Source organism: Trichosurus vulpecula, chromosome 3 (assembly GCF_011100635.1).
Source record: "Trichosurus vulpecula isolate mTriVul1 chromosome 3, mTriVul1.pri, whole genome shotgun sequence".
NCBI lineage: Eukaryota > Metazoa > Chordata > Mammalia > Diprotodontia > Phalangeridae > Trichosurus > Trichosurus vulpecula.
The window spans coordinates 136,952,768-136,972,188 of record NC_050575.1 but is presented as its reverse complement, the minus strand read 5'-3'; the positions used below and the strand labels follow the sequence as shown (position 1 = coordinate 136,972,188).

At 38.2% G+C, this 19,421-nt stretch overlaps 1 protein-coding gene across 1 annotated transcript in view; it reads right to left on the bottom strand.

The window, feature by feature from the left end:
* Window positions 1–5,046: 5,046 nt before the first annotated feature.
* CEP89 (centrosomal protein 89) overlaps window positions 5,047–19,421 on the bottom strand; it is a 162,380-nt gene continuing 148,005 nt past the window's right edge. Inside the window, exon 19 of the mRNA XM_036752388.1 lies at window positions 5,047–7,717. Coding sequence (XP_036608283.1) covers window positions 7,396–7,717 — 322 coding nt within the window. The 3' untranslated portion in view covers window positions 5,047–7,395. The remainder of the gene's footprint in view (window positions 7,718–19,421) is intronic.

Genomic DNA, 19,421 nt, shown 5'->3' with positions numbered 1-19,421 from the left:
CTGAAACAACCAAACAACAACAAATTGTGTATATTGTTTGCCTGTGAATCCATTTTCTCACTCCAAGTTTACTGATTTTTTCCACTGTATTTAAATGTTTCCAAACTTTCTTATCCTACGTGACGTTTGAGTGTTTATAGGAAATGCTTCATAATCACCAATAAATGAGTGTACACAGTGACCTATTGTTCCAACTAAAATCCTACCTTCTGCATGAAGCCTTTCCCAATCTCTCCTATTTCTCGTGTCTTCTCTCTGTTAATTATTTCCTATTTATCTTGTATATAGCTTGTGTATATTTGTTTTGGTTTCCCTTATTAGATTGTGAGCTTGAGAACAGAAACTGTCTTTCGCCTTTCTTTGTATCTTTCTATTTAGTAGGTCTTAGCAGGGTGCCTGACACATAGTAGGGGCCTAATAAATTGACTGTCTATTGTTCTTCAAGGTATAACTATGAGGGAATTCGAGACAAGTAGATTAAAAATCTTGCCTGAGGTCCTGGAGTTAATCAGTGGCAAAATTCTACCAGATTTAGAATTAGGGGTTTGTTTGTTTTTTTTTTTTTGCCTTTTCCTTTTATCTCTTTGAAAATTTTATCCAAGTATTTTTTTTTTCTTTCAGAAAGATTACATATTATGCTCATCTCAGACTGTCTTTATTATCTCAAAGATTTCTTTTCTGCTTAGGAATTCCCTTATACTAGGGGAAGGCTGGAAATGGAAGTCCACTAGTATTTATCCTCCTAATCTTAGGTAGTCAAGCATTAAAAGTCACATTGTTACAGCACTGTATTCCCTTGACATGAATTGCATCTTTGAGGATTCAGACTTCAGTATCTTCTATGACCTTAGGGTCATTCTCCTAAGCATCAATTACAATTATATTGCACATGTTCAGAAATGCCCAAGGTTTAAAAAAAAAGAATTGTATGCAGGAGCTGTGAACAGAGATAGAGTGCTGCGCAGTGAGTTAAAGCCATAGTGACATTCAACAATCACCAAAGGAAACGTGGGGATTTTTTTTTTTTTTGCTATGAGTACTAGTGAAATGAAGCATGTATGAAGCATGCAGAAAAGGAAAGCTGGCTACCTTTGTCCCTAGGTCCTCTTCCTTGCTCATACCACACAAGCAAGTGACTCTAAGCTTCTACTGGATATCTGTAAACTTTCAGAGACAGAGGAGAGACTGCAAATTGTCTTACTAAGCTTTCTTTAAGCTGATTTTATCCTTTCACTGCTTCTCTGTCTCTGTAAGGTTTTACAAATGGTTTTATATTCTAAATCATCGTTGCTTTGGTCTGGAATATTCCTTTTGGCAAAAAAAAAAACAGGTGTTTGCTGACAAGGTTCTTTTTAGGCAGGTATAGGGAGGTATAGGAGAACCTCCCTCTCTAAGATCACTTCATTTTGTAGCTACTTTTGCACCTTCGTTCATTAATTCACCTCCTGACACATACTCCCAGCACGATTCCATGCTAGAGGCTGCTGCTGAGATGAAAAGTAATTCATGAAAAATCAAATGGAATTTGAATTGCCTTCAACATTCGAGGGTTTGCTATGAAACCATGTTACCCTATTAAAAACAATGGCGATACCACCGCTCACCTGAGAAACAAAAGGCATCACAGATCAGTTTCCTCCTAAAATGAAAGGATTGAACAGGATGACCTTTAGGGACCCTCTGAGATCTAAACCCTTTTACCCCTATGATCTATTGTTACAGCTTACTTAGTTTAGTTGTTAAAACAAAACAAAACAAAAGCCTTCTCCTTCAAGGTTCTGCCTGAGAACTGCCTAGTCTTTTTACTGATTTCAAGCAGTGGGTGTTTTATGATTTCCTTCCTTAGGGAAACCATTCTGTTATTGAAGTATTTCCTGGCCTTTTTCCAGGACATCATATGCTATCTTCTCCTTCAATCCTGTATCCAATAATATGCACCTTACTTATCCAATAAGACTCACCATTTGCAAGCATATAAGGTTCAATGTTATCTATCAGAGAATGGTATTCTGATAAATAAGGCACTACATATGATGCCACATGGAAATTATCAATTTTCAAAGTATTGGAATATTTACAACATAATAAAATGCACCAGAACTTTAAAGAAAGTAAATCTTTGAAGATTCAGAACGCTCTTTTAGCATTCTACGGTCTTATTTCTAAACATCAAATTATAACTATACTACGAATATTCAGAAATGCCAGTTAAAAGCAGTAGTTAAGAGTGCTGAAAAATGGATGCTTACTGTACATACAGACACAGATCATTTCCTTGCCCTTCTCCAGCACAATTATCACCAACCACATCCTTTAACACCCCTGGCCAAAACTGGCAAAATGAGGAAAGTCAGTATGTTGCAAAATAGAAATGATAACTTAGAAACAGACCTAAGTTTTATAATTAGGTAGAGAAGCTGGGATGCAATATACTGCCCTGGGTTTCTAGGACATTGGGGTACCCAGGTTTTTCTCCTCCCATTTCTCTAAGTATATCTTTATCTCCTTTTTGGACTCTTCTCCCATTCAGTCCCTAATGATTGGCTCCTCTACATGTCCTTCTCTACCCTCTTTACTCCATTGAACCAATCCTTTGTCATCACCTCCATGATAATACTATATTAGTAACTGAGCTCCAATCCCAAATTTTCAACTAACTACGGGGAATTACTCTGGAAGTCCCACTGTTGCTTCAAATTAAGTTCATTCTAAACAAAACTCAATTTAGTTTTATATTAAGTGGCTACTGTGTGCAAGGCACCATGTTAGATTTTGGAAATAAAGACAAAAACAGGATAGTCTCTATTCACAAGGCACTTATATACAATATGGAGGCAGTACAGAATAGTGTGCATAGATTACTTATCTGAGATCAAAGTTCGAAGAATGTCTGTGGAGAGAGATCATTGTCATCTGGGGGTTGAGAAAGGGCACCACAGAGGAGGTGTTATCCCACCCTACTCCTCCCTCTGGCCAACCTCTCCCAACTTCCCTTTTTTCGTCAATGATCCATTTTCTCAGTTAACTGTTTAGAAGATTCATCTTTCATACCTGCCGTTCTACGTCTTGTATCCAATTTCTAAATTCTGTCATTTCTTCCTTTAAAATGTTTCACATCCCTCTTTTCCTTCTCATCCTCTTTGTTACAACCCTACTCCAGGCGCCATCCATGTATTTTTGTCACACACTTGGAGGTGATTCTGTTGTCTCTGGGCAATTTCCCTTCAATGCATCCTACATATCTCCACCAAATGAATCTTTGCAAAACCATTATTTGCACAACTATTATATGTCATTCTCCACGCTAAAGGACTTCAAACAGACCCTCATAGCTAACAGGGAAAAGCTGCCCCACACTGCTGCGAGGCAGCCATGATGCAGGTGAATGTATGATGGATTCAAAGTCAGAAGACTGGTTCAAATCCTGACTCTGCCTGGGGCAAAAAAAATGATCTTCTCTGGGCCTCAGTTTCCTCATCTAGGTAGTGTGGTGGATAGAGAGCTAGGTCTGAAGTTAGGAAGATAGGAGTTCAGAAACTCATTAGCTGTGTGACTTTGGGCAAGTCACTTCACCTCTGTCTGCCCCAGTTTTCTCAACTATAAAATAAGGACAGTTACAGCACCTGCTATGAAAAGTTGTTGTGAGTTTCAGATGAGATATTTGTAAAGCACTTAGCACACAGTAGGCGCTATATAAATGCTTAATCCATTCTCTTCCCCTCCCCCTGCTGAGGTCCTTTCCAGATCTAAATTAACGATCCCATTCAGCCTAACTTTCCACTATTTCACAATACAAATGTCTCTTCCCCATTTTAGTCTTTTCTGTCATTCAGGTCTTTGCTCACACTATCTCCCTAACCCAGAATGTCCTTCCCTTCCTCCCTCCTCCATTCCTCAGGCTCTATTGTGTTCTCTATGTATTTATTTTTGGATGACCACACCTGTGACTTCATTAGTAGAGAGGGCTCTCCGGGAAGAAGATCTGTAGACTCTTGGACAACTGCCTGGACACAGAGAAACTGTGTGACTGCCCAGGGTCACACAGCCAATTATGCAGCAGAGGTAGGCTTGCAACCCAGCTCAGCCTGGCTTTGAGGCCTGCTCTCCATTTGTTGCTCCATACTGTCCTCTAGCTCTGTACAAGTTGTAGGTGCTTAGTGTGTGCTGACATCCCACTTCCTCTGAGACCTTTTCCAATTGCTCCACCTAGCACTGATCTGCCCACCCCCTTCTACAGTACTTGCTACCTACCACCATTTCTCCAGCACAGTATGTTGAACACAGGTGTTGCTGGATTAATGCCCAAATTAAGAACACTAATCTATGCCTTCTCCAATGAGAGAATTGGAAGAGGGGAACCTGAGTTAGGCAGGACCATGGGAACCTGTTGCTTCTACTTTCCTCAACTTTAAAATGAGAGTTGGACTAGATCAGAGGTGGGGAAGCTGCAGCCTCCAGGCCACATGTGGCCCTCTAGGTCCTCAAGTGCAGCCCTTTGACTGAATCCAAACTTCACAGACCAAATTGGATTCAAAGGGCCACGTTTGAGGAGCTAGAGGGCCACATGTGGCCTTAAGGCTGCAGGTTCCCCACCCTGGACTAGATGAAGTCAAGTTCTGTTCGAAATCTAAATCCTATGATCCTAAGTTTTACTGCGCTTGCAAGATTAGAAGTGGAGAGAAACATCTACTCATTTTATCTTTTCATTTAACATTTGTGACACATAAATTCTCAAAACAGAAGCATATCCTAACTAAAAGTAGTAAAAAGGGGTTTCTAGTGCCTGACAACAAAACTCTGAATAATTATTTTAATTTACAAAACATCATAGAAAAAAGTCCGAGTTATAAGGAAATGTGCTATTAGCCCTTCTTGTACAGATTTTCTGGGACACTACAGTACAACTATACTACATATACTCTGAACTATACTGAAAATAGATGTTAAACCTTCTAAACATTACTATTTCATTTGTAATAACCATGATATTGAAGTTGGAGAGAAAGGAAAATTATTGTTCTTAAAATGACCAAACTATAAGAACTTCCAAATCCAATCCAATAAGCCTTTATTAGAGTCCAACTTATGTGCTATGTCCTTAGGATACAAAGACAAAATGAAAAACAGTCCCTGCCCTCAAGAAGCTTACATTCTACTTGGGGAACACAGCATGAAAACAGACAAAAATATACATGATCATTTGAAGAGGAGAAGGAAGGCAGCACAAGTAGCGGGACATGAGCTGAGCCATGCAGGGAGTTAAAGAATCGAGATGGAGATGAGGAGGGAGTATATATATGTCACAGTCATGATGGACATGTATAAAAGCAGAGATATAGGAGATGGAAGGCTGAGTGAGGTGAGAAGAATTTGGCTGCAACACAAAGTGCATAATGTTACCAGTTATAGCTATTACCAAGGACTATTCAGGATGGTGAGAGGGGCCAAATACTAGTCATTATGTACCTTATAAAATACAAAACTCATTTGTTTTCAACTTCTGAATAAGCTTAACAAAGCCTGAAGCAAAAAGGAATTTTCTATAAATAAATAACAATGAGACCAAAGGTCTATCAAAGGATCAGCATATATCTTATGATTGTGTCTGCGTGTGTTTATTACAAAGATACCAATGCTGGGGCAGCTGGGTGGTGCTGTGAGCAGAGCTCCGGCCCTGGAGCCAGGAGGACCTGAGTTCACATTTGGCCTCAGACACTTGACACACTGTGACCTAGGGCAAGTCACTTAACCCCAACTGCTCTGCCTTCCTCCCTGCAAAAAAAAAAATAATAATACAAAACAAAGAGATCAATGCTGGCCATTTTCAATGTCTCATATGAGGCACTTGGGGAAAAAAGAACCTACAACTTTCTGAAAGGCACATGGTCCAGGATTCTCACATAGAGAAATCTTATAACAACAAAGCATTGGTACTTGAAGCATTGATACATGGTCAGTGATATAGATACCGATATATAAGCATATGGTCCAGAATTTAGCCCTAGGAAATACTGTCATTTTTTTGCCTTTAATTCTCAAATAACGTCTTTAGAACATAATAAATAATGCCATCACTCTCTAAGGGACCCCAGGGAAAAGAGGTATTACCTAAACTTTGGGTTTCTACTGGGTTATGTATGGGTTCGTATACATGCCAAATATTTTTAATTCTAAACAGCCAGAATGCAGAACATTTAAAAATAAATTTCTGCAAATGTCTCTAGTGATATAGGCAAATGGTACATCATAAATGAAAAGAAAATACAACCAAACTGATCAAATATCTAATAAAGTTTTGTAAATTTCCAAACTGTGCTGACATGGAACACAATTTGGTCATGAGAAATAAATCTCTTACTTCTCTTGTATAAATTTTATAATTTTACAATTCAGGAAGTCAATACTCAAAAAGATCATTACTAAAGCCTACTATGCATATATACTTGTGCATACTTGTAATGGTAGTGTAAACAGGAAGATCTTTCCCATCCATTAAGAGGCCCATGTGACCTGCCTGGGTCACTTTAAGCCTGAGACACATGAGCCTGTGGTGGGAGGAGCTTACCAAATGGGTTGAGCAGGAAGGTGGAGCGAGTCAGAGCTGGGAGAGAGATGACGGGAGTTGCAGCTTGGAGAGAGGAGGCAGGCAGAGAGACAGATCAGCTAGAGTAAGTGAGAGACGGTGTGATTTTGCCCTTTGTGGGAAGGTGCTAACAGAGGAAAGGCCTGGGATGGTGGTGCCCCCTGCATTGCTAATGTGTATACATTTCTTTGTTGCTGTGATGGATTTGGCTTTCTGGTGTCTGAATAAATGTTTTAGTTCTGCCTTCGATGAAGAGAGGCTATTATAATTTGCGATTCAGAACTGTGCTGGCATATTCATAGCATTTGCTATGGGTACTGCATCGACACGACAATACTTCATTGAAGCAGCTCATTAGGTCAGAGGTAAAAGTTTTACTTGACATGATTTACTTATCAAAACACAACAAGATTGGGCAAGTCACTTAACCCCAACTGCCCTGCCAAAAAAAAAAAAGCAAAAAAACCCAAAAACCACAAGACCTTACTCCTGCTTATTGCACAATTCTTTTATAGCAGACTTTGATTTATTACTGTTTTATGATGGTGATTAGGACTCAAATTTCTCTATTAGGTTGTTTACTTGAGAAATACACCTATAATTGAATTGTGATTACTGGGGGGTAGTACATTTTATTTGATAAGAAGTATTATAAGGATTTTATAATACAATCTAAAAATAAAAACAAGTTTTAAAAAAAACTAAATTAGATTTCTTGGACCATTTATTCCACTCTTTAGATGAAGTAAAAAAGTGTCATAGCCATGAGGAGAAAAATGTTGTTGTGCACAGGAAATAGTACACTTGCTTTTTCAATATAAATTGGCTTCCCTTTGGAGAAAAAATTCTGCTTTAGAAGTGGTGTCTTTGCTATCAATGGGTTCTGTCTGGCATAAGGTATGTAAAGCAGGCATTTCTGGTAGCTGGATACCTGAAGAAGACTTCAACTCACAATAGCTAAGAGCACACCCTTCAACTAAGTCTTCTTTGGAGATCTGGTTTAAGCCTGAGTCATAGACATTGGCTTTCTTCCACGAGTGTGTCTTCTTGAGGGTGGTGTGCAGGAATTCTTTCATTCTTTGGTTTTCTTTGGCAGTAGATTCCCAAACCACTTCAAGTTCACCTTCTACCTCTCTACAAGAAATAGAAAACAGAAAGTAAAGTTTTAAATGGCCTCTTTCCCATCTGGGTCCTTTGTGGAACAATCTGAAAATAGAAGCTTTCCCTTAGGAGCAGTAGTTTTTAAAAATAAATTTCTATTCATGTTTTGTGCTTTTTGTATCACCATAGTTTCCCCCAGTTTTCTTCTCTCCCCCTCAAAGCCATTCCACATAACAAATAGTATTTTTAAGTCAAAAAGAAAAAGAAGAAAAAAATCAACACAACTGATCAGAATATTAAAGTTTAAAAATATTTGCCCTCAGCATCACTTGTGGCCTTCCCACCTCTGCAAGAGGCAGAGTTGAGAGGGTCTTCTTATATCTTTTCTTCTGACCCATGCTTGTTCTTTAAAATTCTGCAACATTCATTTTTGATTTTGTGTGTGTGTGTGTACTGTTTTCTTAGCTTAGTTTACTTTACTATATCAGTTCATATAGATCTTTCCATATTTCCCTTTATTAATTACATTTATCATTTTTTACAGCACAGTATGTACTTCACTATATCAGTTCATTTAGATCTTTTAATATTTCCCTGTATTAATCACATTTATCATTTCTTACAGCACAGTACATACTTCACTGTATCGGTTCATACAGATCTTTCAATATTTCCCTGTATTAATCACATTTATCATTTCTTACATCACAGTATATACATACACAAATATATGTGTTTTATATATATAAACAAATATATGTATATGTTACCTCTTTGTGTGTGTGAGAAAGGGAGAGAGAGAGAGAGAGAGATACAGAGAGACAGAGACAAAGAGTAAATCTTAAAATACTGAGGAAATAAAGGGAATTGAGGTGAACAGGACAGCAAGTGGTTAATTGTGGGAACAGAGTGAACCACACTGACTCCATCCTGTGATTCAATTCTGGAGCAAGCTCCTTTCTATTCAATTATAAGTCCAGTCCAACTTCTGTCCTGTAAGAAAACTTTATTCATTTGTGGAAATTGAGAGAAAACTTTGTTGTACTGTTTGAACTCAGCCCTGCGTGGCTGGGAAGCTAGACCACTTCTATTTGCTGTTTAGACACCTTTAACCATGGATTTGGGTTATGCTAATCAGAAACCTAGTCAGATTCAAAGATTGATGCAAGGAGTTTTCTCATAATTGTATATCTTAAGCAACCCATACGTCTCGTCAGAAAACTGGCCCTGTACTGATCAGTTACAGTTTCCATGTTCCTTTGATTGCTTACAGACATTTGGGGAGAAAGGGACACCTCCTTTTCAGAATTCAGGGAACTGGACCTGTTTGCTCTTACCCTCCCAACATGGAAAGTCCTTAACCTTCCATCCTTTCCCATGTTCCTTTGATTGTTTATAGACACTTGTGGGGAAATGGGACACCTCCTTTTCTGATTTCAGGGAAATGTATCTGTTTACTCTCTCCCTCCCAACTTGCAAAGTCCCTAATCTTTTATCCAATTAGATATCAAACTATCTAATATTGTATTGTTTCCTTTTAATTAATTGGCCTTATTTGATTAATTATTTTTAATGTATAAAGTTTGCCTCTCCCCTGTATTTGGTGTCCAGTCCTAACCTGAGGAAAGGGTCCCAGTTTGTTAGTCACTTGGCATGCATTGCTCAATAAATCGATATGCTCAGAAGATCAAACTTTTGTTCCCTCATTCTACCTTTCACCCTCAATACCAAATCCTACTTAAATCTCATACAAAGGGTTTTTTTTCCCATTTGACTACCTCTCTTCTTATGTTAGGTACATTAGGTTTGGTTGTGCAGAAGCTTCTCAGTTTCATGTAATTAAATTTATTTCTTTTATCTTTGGTAAACTGCCCCTATTCCCTGTTTGGTTAAGAATACATTTCCTACCTATAGTTGTGAGAGGTATATGAAATGCTTTCTTCTAACTTTTTCGCAGTCTGACATTTAATAGTAAGGTCACATATCCATTTAGAATTTTACTGGGGAATATGGTATAAAGTGTTAGCCTCATTTACTCTAAATTGCTTTCCAGTTTTCCCATAAGTGTTTTTAAAAAATCAAATAGGGGACTCCTTCCTAAGTAATTTATGTTTTCTGCTTTACTGAACACCGAACATCAAAATCCATTGTTCCTAATTCTCCCTTGTCTAGTGTGTTCCACTTCTCCATTTTTAAACCAATACTAGATGGTTTTGATGCTTGCTCCTTTATAATATAATTTGAAGTCCAGAAGTGCTATTCTCCCTTTCATTCCTATCTCTTTTCTTCATTTCTCTTAATATTCTAGATCTTTTATTTATTCTAACTGATTTTTAAAATTATTTTTTCAAGTCCTATAAAATATATCTTTAACAATTTGAGTGATGTAGCATTAAAAGTGTATACTAGGAGGGGCGGAGCCAAGTTGACAGCTGGAAAGCAGGCCCCAACCCCCAGGTGCCTCCAAAAGCCTATAAAAATGTCTCCGAACAAATTCTAGAGCTGCAGAACCCACAAGATAGCAAAAGGAAGCAGGGCTCCAGCCCAGGACAGCCTGGATGGTTGCTGGGAAGGGTGTATCACATGGAGCTGGGAGCTGAACCCAGCATGGGCCGCATCAGGACCAAACAGACCGGGAGCTGGGCAGAACAGGCATAGCACCCTGAATCAGTGACCTCTGGCAGTTACCAGACTTCTCAACCCACAAACGCCAAAGACAACAGAGAAGGTTAGTGGGAAAAGCTGCGGGGACAGAGTGAAAGGAGTTCAAGTTCAGTCACCACCTCTGGGGCTGCAGAGGTGGTGTAGCTCCGAGGCTGCTTCCAGAGCTACAGCTGCAGTGGCCTCCGGCCCCAGGCCCACCTGGTGGGAGGAATTAAGTGGCAGATCAGAGTGGGAGTGCAGAGCCTGCTTTGCCCTCCCTGGATCAGGGCTACAATCCTGGTTGGCAGTTCTTGGGGGAGAAGGAGTGCTGATGTGGCAGAGTTTGCTGTGTAGAAGTAGCTCTGAAAATAGCAGCACAGCCCCTCAAGCTTGGGACAAAGTACTCTCTACTCTACAAGCAGTCATACCCCGACGAAAAACTCAAGGGTCAAGTAGTTGGCTGGGAACATGGACAGGCAGCGAAAACAGACTCAGATTCAGACTCAGACTTTGGAATCTTATTTTGGTGACAAAGAAGACCAAAACATACAGCCAGAGGAAGTCAACAAAGTCAAAGAGCCTACATCAAAAGCCTCCAAGAAAAATATGAATTGGTCTCAGGCCATGGAAGAGCTCAAAAAGGATTTGGAAAAGCAAGTTAGAGAAGTAGAGGAAAAATTGGGAAAAGAAATTAGAGTGATGCAAGAAAACCATGAAAAACAAGTCAATGACTTGCTAAAGGTGACCCAAAAAAATACTGAAGAAAATAAAACCTTAAAAAAATAGACTAACTCAAATGGCAAAAGAGCTCCAAAAAGCCAATGAGGAGAAGAATGCCATGAAAGGCAGAATTAGCCAAATGGAAAAGGAGGTCCAAAAGACCACTGAAGAAAATACCACCTTAAAAATTAGATTGGAGCAAGTGGAAGCTAGTGACTTGATGAGAAATCAAGATATTGTAAAACAGAACCAAAGAAATGAAAAAATGGAAGACAATGTGAAATATCTCATTGGAAAAACCATTGACCTGGAAAATAGGTCCAGGAGAGATGATTTAAAAATTATTGGACTACCTGAAAACCATGATCAAAAAAAGAGCCTAGATATCATCTTTCAAGAAATTATCAAGGAAAACTGCCCTGATATTCTAGAGCCAGAGGGTAAAAGAGAAATTGAAAGAATCCACAGATTGCCTCCTGAAAAAGATCCCCAAAAGAAAACTCCTAGGAATATTGTCATCAAATTCCAGAGTTTCTAGATCAAGGAGAAAATACTGCAAGCAGCCACAAAGAAACAATTTGAGTATTGTGGAAACGCAATCAGAATAACACAAGATCTGGCAGCTTCTACATTAAGGGATCAAAGGACTTGGAATACGATATTCTGGAGGTCAATGGAGCTAGGATTGAAACCAAGAATCACCTACCCAGCAAAACTGAGGATAATGCTCCAAGGCAAAATATGGATTTTCAATAAAACAGAGGACCTTCAAGCTTTCTCAGTGAAAAATCCAGAGCTGAGTAAAAATTTGACTTTCAAACACAAGAATCAAGAGAAGCATGAAAAGGTAAACAAGAAAGAGAAATCATAAGGGACTTACTAAAGTTGAACTGTTTTGTTTACATTTCTACACGGAAAGATGATGTGTGTAATTCATGAGACCTTTCTCAGTATTACGGTGGCTGAAAGGAATATACATATACATATACATATATATGTGTGTATATATAGACAGAGGGAACAGGGTGATTTGAATATGAAGAGATGATATCTAAGAAAATAAAATCAAATTAAAAGATGAGAGAGGACTATATTGAGAGAGGGAGAAGGGGAGAGATAGAATGGGGTAAATTATCTCAAATAAAAGTGGCAAGAAAAAGAAGTTCGTTGGAAGGGAAGAGAGGGCAGGTGAGGGGGAATGAGTGAATCTTGCTCTCATCAGATTTGACTTGAGGAGGGAATAACATACACACTCAACTGGGCATCTTACCCCACAGGAAAGAAGGAGGAAGGGGATAAAAAAGGGGGGGGACTATAAAAGAGAGGGCAGATAGGGGTATCAGGTAATTAAAAGCAAACACTTTTGAAAAAGGACAGGGTCAAGGGAGAAAATTGAATAAAGGGGGACAGGATAGGAGGGAGCAAAATATAGTTAGTCTTTCATAACATGAGTATTGTGGAAGGGTTTTACATAATGATACACATGTGGCCTATGTTAAATTGCAAGCCTTCTTAGGGAGTGTGGGTGGGGAGGGAAGAGGGGAGAGAATTTGGAACTCAAAGTTTTAAAAGCAGATGTTCAAAAAAAAAGTTGTTTTTGCATGCAACTGGGAAATAAGATACACAGGCAATAGGGCATAGAAATCTATCTTGCCCTACAAGAAGTAAGGGGAAAGGGAACGGGGGGGAGTGGGGTGACAGAAGGGAGGGCTGGCTGAGGAATGGGGCAATCAGAATATATGCCACCTTGGAGTGGGAGAAGGGTAGAAATGGGGAGAAAATCTGTAATTCAAACTCTTGTGAAAATCAATGCTGAAAACTAAAAATATTAAATAAATAAGAAAAAAAACTGTATACTGGAAGAACAAAAGGTCCAGAATATCAAGGGAATTAATGAAAAGAAATGCAATGGAAACTGGCCTAGCTGTACCAGATTTTATATTATAAAGCAGCAATTATCAAAACTACTTGGTACTGGCTATGAAATAGAGTGGTGGATCAGTGGAATAGATTAGGTATACAAGACATAATAGTCAATGACTACAGTAATCTACTACTTGATAAATCCAACAACTCCAGCTTCTGGGATAAGAACTCACTATTTAACAAAAACTTCTGGCAAAACTGGAAAACAGTATGGTAGAAACTAGGCAAAGACCAACACCATACACTATATACCAAGATAAAGTCAAAAGGGGTATACGATTCAGATAAAAAGGCTGATACTATAAGCATACTATGAGAATAAGGAATAGCTTACCTGTCAGATTTATGGAGAAGGGAAGAATTTATGATCAAAGAAGAAATAAAGAATATTATGAAATGCAAAATGGATGATTTTGATTAAATTAAATTGCAAAATTTTGCACAAATAAAGCCAATGCAACCAAGATTAGGAAGGAAGCAGAAAGCTGAGAAACAATTTTTACAGCCAGTGTCTCTGATAAAGGCCTCATTTCTAAAATATACAGAGGACTGAGTCAAATTTATAAGTTTGTAAGTTATTCCCCAACTGATAAATGGTCCAAGGATATGAACAGGCAGTTTTCATATGAAGAAATTAAAGCTATCTATAGTCATATTAAAAAAAATGCTCTAAATCGCTATTGATTACAGAAATGCAAATCAAAACAACTCTGAGGTACCACATCACACCTATCAGATTGGCTAACATGACAAAACAAGAAAATGATAAATGCTGGAGAAGATGTAGGAATACTGGAACACTAATGCATTGCTGGTGGAGTTGTAAACGGATCCAACCATTCTGGAGAGCAATTTGGAACTATGCCCAAAGGGCTATAAAATTATGACTATATTTTGATCCAGCAATACCACTTCTAGGTCTGTATCCCAAAGAGATCACAAAACTGGGAAAAAGACCCACACGTACAAAAATATTTATAGCAGTTCTTTTTGTGGTGGCCAAGAACTGGAAATTGAGGGCATACCCATCAGTTGGGGAATAGCTGGGTGGCGCAGTGAGTAGGGAACCTGGCACCTGAATGTAATAGAATACTATTGTGCTATTAGAAATGATGAGCAGGCAGACTTTAGAAAAACCTGCAAAGACTTATATGAACTGATGCTGGGTAAGGTGAGCAGAAGCAGGATGATATTATATACAGCAACAGCCACATTGTGCGATGACTGACTTTATAAGACTCAGTCTTCTCAGCAATGCAAAGATCTAAGACAACTGCAAAAGACTCATGATGGAAAATGCTGTCCACATCCAAACTCCGTGGTGTCTGAATACAGATGGAAGCATACTATTTGCTCTCTTTTTTTGTTGTTTTGTTTTGTTTCTTCTTTCTCGTGGTTCCTCCCATTGGTTCTAATTCTTCTTTACAACATGACTAATGTGAAAATGTTTAATATGAATGTATATGTAGAGCCTATATCAGATTGCATGCCATCATGGGGAGGGGAGAGGAGAGAGAGGAGGAGAAAATTTAAAACTCAAAATCTTATGGAAGTGAATGTTGAAAACTAAAAATAGATTATAAAAAAGGGAAAAAAGTAGATATTAACCATGGTAGTACTGTAAGTTTTATTATATTGGCACAGCTCATCCATGAACACTGAATATTCATTCTTCTAGCTATTGTAGTTGTTCTTTATTTCTTTAAGGGGCATGATGTAATTGAATCTATACTAGTTTTTTATGTGCTTTGGTAGATTGATCTCCAGACATTTTATGTATTTTGTAGTTACTTGGAATGGGATTACCTGTTTTATTACTGCCTCTTGGATTTTGTTATTATTATACAGAAATGAAGTTGATTCTCGATGATTTATATTTTAGTTTGCCATCTTTGCTGGTTCTTTAGAACTTTCCAAGCAAATCATCATATCATCAGTAAATAGGGATAGTTTTATTTCCTCATTACCTATCTCTATGCCTTTAATTTCTTTCTATTGTCTTATTACTATTGTTAGCATTTCCAGAACTGTATCAAATAACAGCAAGAAGAGTGAGCATCTTTGCTATATTTTTGTATTTACTGGAAAAGGTTCTAGTGTATCCCCACTGCACATGATGTTTACCACATGTTTTAGATACTTTTTATCATATTAAAAAGGTCTTTCTATGCCTATTCTTTGTAGAATTTTTATTATAAATTAATATCTTACTTTCTCAAAAGCTTTTTCTGCATCTGTTGAGATAACACAGTTTTTGATGTTTTTGTTTTTAATATGATTGTGTTGATTGTTTTCCTAATGTTGAATAATCCTTGCATTCTTGGTATCAATCAATCAACATTTATTAAGCACCTACTATGTGCCAGGTTCTGTGCTAAGTGCTAGGGATACCAAAAAGCAAAAGACAGCCCCTGCCAACAAGGAGCTTACAATCTAACAGGGGAGACAACATGCGAATAAATATATACACAGCAAGCTATATACAAGATAAATAAGAAACAATTAAAAGAGGGAAAGCACTGGAATTAAGAGAGTTTAGGGAGGCCTTCCTGTGGGAGGTGGGATTTTAGTTGGGACTTAAAGGAAGCTAAGGAGGTCAGTAGAGGAGGAAGAGTATTCCAGGCATGGGGGACACTCAAGAGAGAATGCCTGGAATTGAGAGATGGAGAGCCTTATTCATGGAATAGTTAGGAGGTCGGTGTCACTGGAACAAAGAGTATATGTTGGAGAAAAAACAGGGGACCCCTGGGGCCTACTGGGTTGAGAGATGACATGATTGCACCTGTATTTTAGGAAAATCACTTTAGTGGTTGAATGGACAAACATCTGGAATAGGGAGAGACTTGAGGCCAGCAGACATACAGTATACAATCAAAGTGTGAGTTGGTGAGGGCACCAGAGTAGTGACAGTGTCAAAGGAGGGAAGGAAGCGCATTCAAAAGAGGTTGCAAAGGTGAAACTGACAGGCCTTGGCAATAGCTTGGATATGAGGGGTGAGAGACAGTCCAGGAAGACCCAACCTATGGGTTGGAAGATGGCATTCAAAGCCAGGTCCTCGGATTTCAAATGTAGGGAGTACTCTTTTCACTGTGCCATGCTGATTCTTTGCTGTGATAATCAGACCAGCAGTATAATAGGGAAGATCAAAAGAAGAAAATATTAGCACCAGATTTTTTATTCTTGGCATAGAATTTCCATTTTCTTTCAGGTCAGCTAGATCTCTTCTGTACATAAGATTTTGTAACTGGACCCGTGATTTCACTGGTCTATTAAAACTTTTAGTGAGGAAACTCCCCCTAATACAAGGGAGCAACTGCTATGCAACTTAAAATATTAGAAAGTTGCCTGGGAGGTCGACCACAAGCACATACGAAGGAGTTAAGGGAGCTGCCCTGGATCAAGGAGCCAGTACTTGAACACAGGCCTTCCTGAGTTTGAGGCCAGCTCTCTATTCATTGTGTCCCATGCTGCCTATCATGTGATGCATATCCCAAGGGAAATGCTGCCAGTAGTCACCTAAAAAGTTTGGGGAAATACAATTGTTCTTTGTTCCACTGCTGCTGGGGAGGAAAGCATCAAACAGATCGTCAAGAGTTTATCCACAAAGTGACTTCTGAAAGCCTATGAGGTTCTTTCAGAGCTGAGTAACAAGGCCACCTTGATTTATTGATCCTACTTTATGTGGTGTTCAGAAAGTGCTCTACAGAAACAGGATCTCAAGAGTTCTCATAATAGTGCAGAGACTGGCAAGAGTTATCAGCCTTATATTACAAAGAGAGAAACTATTCCAAAGATTACAGCTCTGGCCCACGACAAGCGAAAGGTATCACTTCATACACCCACTGCACCAGTCATCATTTCCCTAACACCAGCCTCCTTACAATTCATCTTAGTTGACCTTCTGGTACAAATGTATTCAAAGTTAGAAGAAACAGAGTAAAAATAACTTGGCAAAAAGTAAGAACTAAGCTGTTTAAGCACATTACAGCTAGACATTCACTTTGGATCAATGTTTTGGCTCCAACTTAGTCATTCAAAATTAAAAACAAAAACACCCGCCTCAAATACCTCATCCTCATATGCTACATAATTGGAGAACATTCTCAGCAAGAAATTAACTTTATTTCCAGACAGACTTCTCAGCTAGAGAGAAGGTTTATAGTTTAGGCAGTGTGTTCCTCAATAGCTGATAGTGCTTTTGTCTCGGATATTCCTGTTCAAATTCTGGGATTAAATAAATCTCTAAAGTTGTTAAAATGTATGCAAAACACCTTAGAGTCATTTATTTCCTGAAAAGAAAGTAAGTAGTGATAATTCTGCATGTGTTTGGGCATGAATTATATAACACAATATGCCATGACCTAGAAAAATCACAAAGGGGAAAAGTTATGATTCTGTAGACATAAATTTGACTTCAAAGAATAAACAAATCTTAGTTTTCACCTTACAGCTAGATTAACAATTTAAATTAAGTGTTTTCAGCTAAAGAATTATTTCAATGTCTGAAGAATATAATAGCCAAGACTACCCAAGTTTAAAAACTTCCTCAGACCCTTACTAGTGTTTTCCTGAGCAAGTCATCTAAATACCCTTAACTTCAGTTTCTTTATTTGTAAAATAGGAATAATAACAGCTCCCAAGCTCAGATGATTATTTTGAGGATCAATGTGATATATGTATAAACTCCTTGGCAAACCTTAAACACTGTATAAATGTGAGCTAGCATTATTATACTGTTAAATTCTGTTTAAAGACTATGTGCAAGAACATATAATATTTAAAATTAATCAGAGAATCATAGAATTTCAGACCTGCAACATCATCATCTTGAAAGCCCTGAGAAGGGAAGTGACTTGACTAAGGTAAAAGATGATAGAAGAATATATACCTCTACAGAAAACAGAACATCTGAATTCCTGAGCCTGAACTGACAGACTGTTTCAAATTTCACAACAAAGTGATATATACTTAACCATGATTTCCAAATGTAGGCCATCTGGGATGTAAATTTTGGAAAATAATGGTATAGAATGTACATAAGTTAGTTAAGGGCATGGCTCGCAGGGCAGTGATTTTCTTCTGTGGCTCTGATACATGGTTCTTCAAAACCTCAACTTTTCAAGGTCTTCCTTGTCACATTAATTTTAACTTATAAACTGGCTTTTCTACAGGTTAGCACAATTACATTTTGTTAAATGTTAGGTAATAAAAGAAGATTTTGTTTTCATTTGTGTACTATATATTGAGTGGTTGGCTTGGAAAGGCATACAAACGGTAAACAGAGACCAGAAAGGGTCAGGGAAAATGCACATTTATAAATGAATAACATGGGCAAAGGAAAAACCATTGCTCACTTTAAAACGAATGCACAGAATTACTGCAATGGTTTCACTAATATATGGAAACATTTTTTCAATAATCAATAGGTAATGAAGCATATATTCATGTTCTGAGGAATTATTATTGCTGTTTTATTCACTTTATGCTTTTGACAAAGTTGCTTTACAAAGAAATGACTATATGTTAAAAGCTTTTCCAATATGTTGGTTTTTTTTCCTGGGAAAAGAGAACGTGGGGTGCCGCCTTCTCAAAACTTCCCATCAAGCAACTAGATTTCTGCCTCTCTTTTCTAATAAAGACTTCATTTGTAGAGGAAGCAGGCTTGGCAGCAGTTCTCAGCAATTTGTGGACTGACAGAAGCCCTCTGTTTTTCCTTCCCAAAGAACCTTAAAAAATATTTTGAATGTATGGAATATCTTTTAGGACAGTCAGAACAGCAGGGTCTTCACAGGGGCACTCTGTTTCTGGCAATTTAAAATATCTGAGTATACAGCCATAGCTGTATACAGCATTAATTCACAATATTTCATACACTAGACATCCCCCCCAAATTGACAGCTGGCTTTTTCCCACATTTCATCCTACTCTGCTCCATCTCTCACCTGAATTGAGGCAAAACATCTCTCATCCACTCTATTCTCTATTTCCTTTTGTTCAAATCCTTCCCTGCATTAAAAACACAGCTCAAGCTGTAATTCTTTCATGAAGTCTTTAACAATCAAAGACTTAATAACCCTAATCAATTCAATAACCAACCATGATAACAGAGGGCTGGTGGTAGTCTCTACGATCCCCCTCCTGGCAGAAAAGTACTATATACAAGATGTAGAATGAGACATATATTTTTGGATAGGGATAATGTGGGAATTTGTTTTTCTTGACAACGCATATTTGTTACTAAGTCACATTTTCTAATGGTCTCCACTCCTCTCCAAAGTGCACTCCTGTCTTGTACCCTTAGAACTCTATCCATCATGCAATAGAAACTTCTCCGCCCTGGAAGTTCACTCCAGCCCTGGGTTCTCACTCTGCCCTTGTGCCTTTTCCCTCTGATGGCTGGTTCTTCCTAGAACTTCCACTTTAAGGTGGAGGCCTAGGCCAACCACGT